General features: G+C 45.9%; 1 protein-coding gene across 4 annotated transcripts; it reads right to left on the bottom strand.

Moving 5' to 3' along the window:
* Window positions 1–4,595: 4,595 nt before the first annotated feature.
* On the bottom strand, window positions 4,596–7,634 carry Atp5mc1 (ATP synthase membrane subunit c locus 1). Of its 4 annotated transcripts, none has more exons than XM_076870350.2 (5): window positions 7,390–7,634; window positions 6,753–6,800; window positions 5,685–5,759; window positions 5,146–5,327; window positions 4,596–4,807 (listed from the first exon to the last, which is right to left on the bottom strand). In XM_076870350.2, exons 2-5 carry the CDS (start codon window positions 6,789–6,791, stop codon window positions 4,693–4,695), a joined length of 411 nt encoding a protein of 136 aa, XP_076726465.1. In that variant the 5' UTR covers window positions 6,792–6,800; window positions 7,390–7,634; the 3' UTR covers window positions 4,596–4,692. The 4 variants fall into 4 exon arrangements, with proteins under 4 accessions (XP_076726465.1, XP_076726464.1, XP_076726466.1 ...); XM_076870349.2 differs by having other exon boundaries at window positions 7,320–7,399; XM_076870351.2 differs by lacking the exon at window positions 7,390–7,634 and adding an exon at window positions 7,160–7,307.
* Between the last annotated feature and the right edge of the window lie 202 nt (window positions 7,635–7,836).

Below are 7,836 nucleotides of genomic sequence, written 5' to 3'. Positions count from 1 at the left end.
TTTAATTACTCCCTCCTTTGGTTCTTAGAGCTGATTACTCATACCTTTCTTATAGCATATACCACTTTTTTTATTTTAGTAGTTTGGTTACTCATCTGTCTGGCCACTCAATGACCTCCTCTAGGACTGGAAGCAGTGGTACCTATCTTTGTATCTTTAGGGCCTGCCATTCAGTGAAATAAGGACATAGTTGCCAGTTGTCCTTCCCTTGGCCACAGGTCTTTTTAGGATTTTTCCTCTACTTCCTCTTCCTCAGGGATTCCCATTTTCTTTTTGAAGGGCTGAGCTGAAATTGCACAAAAAAACTGCGAGTCAAGGCCTGAGAAGGACTACAGGGGATCACAGCTGCTTAAAGGACCAGCTCACCACCTACCATAGGAGTTTTAATCTGGGGCCTTGAAGCTGAGGGAGAAGAAGGGCCAGAGAGTGAGGGCAAGGTAAGCTGGCAGCGCTTCTAGTGCTCACTGACTTTTCCAAGGCAACACCTGGCTGCTCTCCATTGGCAACTTGGCCAGAGGGCAGTAGTGTGCTTCCTAGAGCAACTCCTGTGGCCTCTGAAGGTTGATGTCTGAGCAGTCTTCCCCGAAGAAGCTGGATCAAACCCTCCTTTTACTCCCCAGCTTGAGCCTACCCTGCATTGAGCCATCTCTTGGTGCCACAGTATTTGGTAGCACCTTGCTCATGGCAAGTGCTCTCCCCCAAAGGATAGATTGACAAGTGTCCTGGAGTTCAGATCACTGCTGTCCCTCAATACTCTTACTTTTTTGTTGTTGCAGTATTGAGCCCAGGGATTCTCTACCACTAAGCTACATTCTGTACGACTAAGCTACATTTTTTTTTTGTACCAGGGATTGAACTCAGGGGCACTCTGCTACCGAGCCACATCCCGTCTTGTTTTTTATTTTATTTAGAGACAGGATCTCATTGAGTTGCTTAGTGCTTCGCTGTAGCTGAGTCTGGCTTTGAACTCGAGATCCTCCTGTCTCAGCCTCCTGAGCTGCTGGGATTACAGATGTGTGCCACCATGCCTGGCCCCAGTCCTTTTTTATTTTTGAGAAAATGTCTAAGTTGTCCAGACTTAGCAGCATCCCAATTCTCTACCTACTAGATGTACAGACTAGCTTTGAATTTGTGATCCTCCTGCCTCAGCATCACAAGTTGTTGGGATCACAGGTGTGACTATGTGGTGGTTTCTAATTATTATTATTATTTTTTAAATTTTCTTTTAGTTGTAGAAGGACAATACCTTTATTTTACTTATTTTTATTTTTATGTGGTGCTGAGAATCGAACCCAGTGCCTCACACATGCTAGGAAAATACTCTACCACTGAGCTACATCCTAGCCCCGGTTTCTAATTGGTTTTTGTCCTCTAAGAATAAAAATAAGACCCTCTCCCAAGAACAAAACATTTCTGTATTCACTTACAAATATTTTGTACTAAGGAAAATGGTCCCATCCATGTACCAACCTGTAGATCATAGAAGCTACATAAAGAACCTATATTATGGATATGGGAGTATCCTCTCTGACCCCCAAGGACTCCTTGATCCTACCAACCACACTTCCATTTTTTTTTTTTTTTTGTACTGTGAATTGAACCCAGGGACACTTTCACTTTATACTGGGCTACATCCCCAGACCTTCTTATTTTTCATTTATTTTATTTTTTTGGTATGGGGGATTGAACCCAGGGGAACTTAACCACTGAGCCACATCCCCAGCCTTTTTTATTTTTTATTTTTGAGACAGGGTGTCACTAAGTCGCTTAGACTGAGGCGGACCTGAACTTGTGATCCTCCTTGCTTAGTCTCCCAAGTCGCTGGGATTACAGACATGGGACAATGCACATGGCCCAATTTGGGTTTTATATCTAGGAATTCCAGGACTGTTTGGAATCCCAAAGGGAGATTTTTGCTGGACTCTTGGTAAAAATAGGTTCCTGGCACTCCACAGTAACAAAAAGGCAGTTGCCTTCCCTGGGGGCTGTTCCTTGATTACCTCCAGAGCAAGTGACCTCGCAATGATGCCAATGTAATATCTCAAAGGGTTATGGTGTTCCATTTGTGTAACAGCATTACCAGTTCATCCATTGCTCCCTTGGTGACACATCAGCTGCCACTCTAACCTCAGTCCCATACCTTCTCTTTGGCCTTGAGATTCCTGGGCTCTGTAGGCAAACTTGAGTAACTTAAGGTGAAGAAGCCAACAGAATCGGTAGATTGATAGACTACTAGTTCTCACTGGGTATGAATTTGCCTCTTAGCCAGGGGACATCTGTTAATATCTGACATTTGTTAATTGGTTGCACAACCTGGGGGTGGGGTTAGTTGCTACTGATATCTAGTAGGTAGAGAACTGGGATGCTGCTAAACATACATTGTGTAGGAGACTACTTCCCCTTCAAAAGTGAATTTTCTGGCCCTAAATATGCCAAGATTGAGAAATCTTAAAGTGGAAAGGCCATAATTGTTGATTAAATGTCAGATGGACTTGGAATGGAATTGCTGGCCTGCTGTATGACCTTGGACATGTCACTTGGGCAAATGTCAAATGAGTCAAGACAGTGATAAGAAAACAGGTTCTGGAGTTTGAATCCTAGCTTTACTAGCCAGCTGTGTGACTTTAGGCAGGATGCCTCACCTCTCTGAGCTTTCCCTCCATTTTTCTATTTTTCATTGGAATGTGAAGTTAATCATGGAAAGTGCTCAAATGTCAGCCCATGTTATTACACCTAATGCAGACCTCCTTGATTTCTCCTTTTGAAAGTTCCATAGGCACGTAGCTTCCTGTACTCACATATTTGATAATGTAGGGCATTGTTTCCAGTCTGTTAATGACCCCAGATTCTTGGGAGCAAGAACCTTTTAGATTTCTTTGCCTCCCCCAAATCCCCTAGGAAGCAGCTTAGTGCCTAAGTACCTGTAGGACCATCTTTAAATTGCATGTACATTAAATCCACTTTTTTTCTTTTTTGGCAGGGAGGTGGGGGTTCTAGGGATTGAACCCAGGGCCCTGTAACATGCTACAAACATGCAAGCAAGATCTACCACTGAGCTACACCCCTATCCAGTCTTTTTTTTTTGGGGGGGGAGGCAGGGGGATGGGTACTGGGGATTGAACCCAGGGGCACTCGACTGCTGAGACATATCCCCAGGCCTATTTTGCATTTTATTTAGAGACAGGGTCTCACTGACTTGCTTAGCACACTGTTTTTGTTAAGGTTGGCTTAGAACTCCCAATCCTTCTGCCTCAGCCTGCTGAGTTGCTAGGATTACAGGGGTGTGCCACAGCACCTGGTTATCCCTAGTCTATGTATTTTAACTCTTTGGGTACTGGGAATTAAACCTAGAGGCACTCTACCACTTTACCCTAGTCCTTTTTATTTTGAGACAGGGTCTAAGTTGCTAAAGCTGGCCTCAAATTTGCAATCCTTCTGCTTCAGTCCCCTGAGTCACTGGGATTACAGGCATGCACCACTGTGCCCAGTTTGGAAGGTGTTCTTAACATTACTAAAAAAGTTCTTGGTTTTACTATTTCACAGAAGTTTTGCAGTAAATTGAGGTAAAATTCCCTTTGAAACCATCCAATTGAACACAAATCATGTCCCCAAGCACCTCTGCATTATTTTGTCCATGGCTTACTCCTGCTAGGGCTTAAAAGAGCTAGCTGGGCATGGAAGAGTGTACCTATAGCCCTAGTTAATTCCAAGGCTGAGTCCAGGCTAGCCTGGGCAAGAGTGGGATTCTGTCTCAAACAATCCAGTTTAGTTATATCTTACTTGCTGGGTGCAGAGGTGTATGCCTGTGATTCCAGCAACTTGGGAAGCTAAGGCAGAAGGATCACCACCTCAAGGCAACTTAGTGGGACCCAATTTCATAAAATATTTAGGGCTGGGGATATGGCTCAGTGGTAAAATAGCCCTGAGTTCAATCCCCAGCACCACCTCCCACCTACCCCCAAAAGCAAAGTTAACCAATTAATAATGAAAGAGTCAGGCTGGCCTAGGGAGAACTGGGGATTCTGCCTCTCATCAGCCCCGTGACACTGGACAAGTTATTTTGCTTCTCTAAGCATGGGTCTCTCATTTATGAAACTGGTTTAATGGGTGTGCTTATAATTCATAAAACTGTTGTTGTAACACTTAGTACAAGCTGGGCGTGGTGGCATTTACCTATAACCCCAGGGGCTTGGCAGACTGAGGCAGGAGGATCACAAGTTCAAAGCCAGTCTCAGTGAGATCCTCTCTCTAAATATAAAATGGGCTAGGGATGTGGCTCAGTGGTTAAGCACCCTGAGTTCAATCTCTGGTACAAAAACAAAAAGAAACAGACAAAACTACTTGCTATAGAGCTTGATGCAAATTAAGTCCCTCAAAAATGTTACATATTAATATATTAATTTGAAGAAAAGGTACAATTATTATTTGGATAAATTCACATTCCTCTGTGAGATGAGAATTTTCCATGTTGCCACTGTTGTGGCAGTGGTTTCTCTAGCCCCAAGGACTTCCTAATTACCAACAGCTGACCCAAGTCCCTTTTCCCACCTTTCCACCAAGGTTCTCTCCAAGGTCAAAGGACAGAGACAAAGGCATGGGTTTAGAGAAATATCGTTTAATGGTACAGCTCAGCACACTCCAGCACCAGTGGAGTCGAAGCAGCAGGGACCTGTGGGTGACCCCCACGGAGCCTCACATGGCGAAGAGGATGAGGAAGGCGACCATCAAACAGAAGAGCCCCATGGCTTCAGACAGGGCAAAGCCCAGAATGGCATAGGAGAAGAGCTGTTGCTTGAGAGACGGGTTCCTGCCAGGGACAGACATAGATGCCAACCCAGGGAGAGGAAAAAAATGAGTGTGGGTAGGGGTAGAGGGCACAGGAGGGTGAGGTGAAGAGTGTGCTATGACTGGGAGGGCCTAGCCTGCAGGGATCTCAGGAATTTGGTAGGCAAGTAAAGCAACAATTTGGAGAGTCCAAGTCAACCTGGCTGGACACATATTTAGATTCTGGTTTAGAGGTCACTGGAAAAATGGGAGGTAGATGAAATCAAACTGAGGGCTCTAGTAGGGAGCACCTCTTATTGAAGATTTGCCTAAACAGGGTGAAACTTACAGTGGGAGATGCTTTGGGCCCCTCAAACTTACCTAGCATAGCCAATGATCAAGCTGCCAAACACAGTTCCAATGCCAGCCCCTGATCCGGCTACACCAACTGTGGCAGCCCCAGCACCAATGAACTTGGCTGCTGTGTCAATGTCCCGGGAGACAACACTGGTCTGGAACTCCCGTCTGGCCACCTGGAGTGGGGAGCTGCTGCTGTAGGAAGTCTACAAGGAGGAGAAAGAAAGGAAAGTATGGCATTGGGACAGATGGCTGATTCTACTCCACACCCCACCCACCTGAGATCTGAAAACTGCTGGCAAACTGTCTGACAAGTATAGAATCTTGAATGCAGAAGTACACTGGGAATTAGCCTTAGGGTCTGTATTCAGATAGGGCCAGTGAAGTTTTGTGGTTAAGCACACCCCACTGTTCCAAGTTTCTAACCTACAATGCTCATTTTTGGTGCAACATAACTATTAAGAGCATCATAGTCCTTTAATTGTCCTCCTTAGGCCTAAAAGCAAACCAAACTGAAAGACCTCTGCCTGGGGAGATCTCTAAAAGGGGCCTTATTTCCTTACCTGTTTAGATGAGTCCTCTAGTCTACTCAGGAAGGAGGCAGACACAGGCCTGATCAGACCCCTACTACAGCGGATCTGTAAAATCAGAAAGACATATGTCTCCAAATCAGGCAAGAAAAAAAAAAAATCCTCATTGATAAGCTTCTCTAAACATGACTACAAAGTCATAAACAGATAAAATCCAATGTACTTCAAGGTCAAGTAATTTATTCCTGTTTCTACCAGGCAAGCCCACACCAGAGCTGCCCCAGAGCCTGGTGTAGTTGGCAGTGGCAACCATCACAATTTGAAACCATGTACTAGGCTAAGGTGCAGCTCAGTCGTTTGACACATGGTTAGCATGTACAGGGTTCTGGGTTCCATCCCCAGCACTAAAACTCAAACCAAAACAATACAATACATATGCCAAAGTTCACTTCTATATGTACAATCTCAGTTTCCCAGAATATAATGAGAATGCACAGTTATTTCAAACCAGGTCCAAGAAGGGTTTGTACCCAGATCACCAAAGGAATCAGAGGAAGAAATTTTGTCAAAATCTACCCATTGCTACCACTTCCAATGGTGTGGCACCTGTACAGCCATCTAAGGAGAACCCTCTGTAACACCACTTCTTAAAAAATATTCTTTAGTGCAATGGTTCTCAGACTTGGCTGGACATTGAAATCACCTGGGAAGTTCTAAAAAAAAATCCTGGATTTCTACCCCCCTCCCAGAGTCTGTGCAATTGGTCTAAGGTGCAGTTTGAGCATTAAGATTTTTAAAAGCCCCCAGGAGATTCTAATTCGCAAAGTGAAGAATCATTAATTAGTAGACTGGCTATGGCTATGGCTATGGCTGAGCCAGACTGAGGGTAAAGGTCGGATCTAAACTCTGAGAAGACACTTCAAAGCCAAGATAGCTTGGTTTACAGGCCCAAATAAACAGGGGTTACCTGTTTCACATCCTACAGCCTCCCCAAGGAGCCAACATCATCAGAACGCCATGCTCCTCTCAGTCCATTCATTAAACACCGATGACTCCCACACCACACATGGCACTACAGGGCACCCCGGAGCCGCAGCTTACCAGAGCCGGTGAAATGAGCAGTGCCCCGGTGGTCTGCATTTTTTCAGTCTGCATAGATTAAAAAAAAAAAAAAAAAAAGGAAAAATTGAGAGCCAGGTTGTTTGGATATAGCGGAGGCCTTCTTGTCGTCTCCTTCACCTCCCACCCCGTCTTCTCCGTACCCTTTCTTCCATGCACCATGCCCCAGCTGAGGGCATTAGAGGTCAGAAGGCTGATTCCGGGTCCACCACTTTCTGCACAGCGGCTTTGCAGAGAGAAAGTGAGGGAGCACCGAAAAAAATAAAAGATCAAGGCCCCAAGAGAGAAATGTTGAGAAAGGGGACTGTCTCCCGGGAAGACTGGAGGCGGAAACTGGACAGATGCCGAACAAGGTCCTGCTTGCCCATGATACACAGATGTCTACTCACCCCACCAGTGGCCGTTTATCGCTCATTACCGTTGGTAATTAACATTAATTGACAAAGCTATAGATTTCCCCATCGTCTCTCCCAGCCCTGGGGACAAATATCCCTCCTTAGGGTCCGGCCTACAACCCTACAAATCACTCGACTCCCGGCCCCAAGTCACCTGCACTCCCACTGCCCTACGGCCTCTCCTTGGCCCACAGCGCTCGCCCTGCTCAAGGTGACTGACTCACCTCTCTGCTTTAGCCCTTGGTCTCAGCGCTCAGCTCCCCCACCCACGTGTCCTGGGGTCCCTCCGCTTTCATTGGTCCCAATCCCCCGAATTCTCATTGGTTGACGTAATCGACTCCTCCTTTCTTATTGGTTTTCTGCAGCTTCTTCCTCTCTCTCCACAGGAGCTTCGTGGCAATTCCCGCCTCTATGCGGGTAAAGGCGGGGCTTTCCCTTTAGATCTGGGTTAGATTGGTCGATCCCCGAAACGCTAGACCATAGAGTCGGCGGGACTCGGAGTTTCCAGAACCTCTCACACAAAATGGCGACCAAGATGGAAGCTGAAGAAAAAGGCGTGGGAGAGATGATCAGACGCTTGACGCAGAGAACACGTGACCTTGGTTCCGCGCCTTCATTTGGTCACTCGGGCCTCACGTCGCGATTTATATCGGGACTTGTAGTCAGGCCGG

This window comes from Callospermophilus lateralis, chromosome 11 (genome assembly GCF_048772815.1).
Source record: "Callospermophilus lateralis isolate mCalLat2 chromosome 11, mCalLat2.hap1, whole genome shotgun sequence".
NCBI classification, from domain to species: domain Eukaryota; kingdom Metazoa; phylum Chordata; class Mammalia; order Rodentia; family Sciuridae; genus Callospermophilus; species Callospermophilus lateralis.
This window is presented reverse-complemented; position numbering and strand designations above follow the sequence as displayed.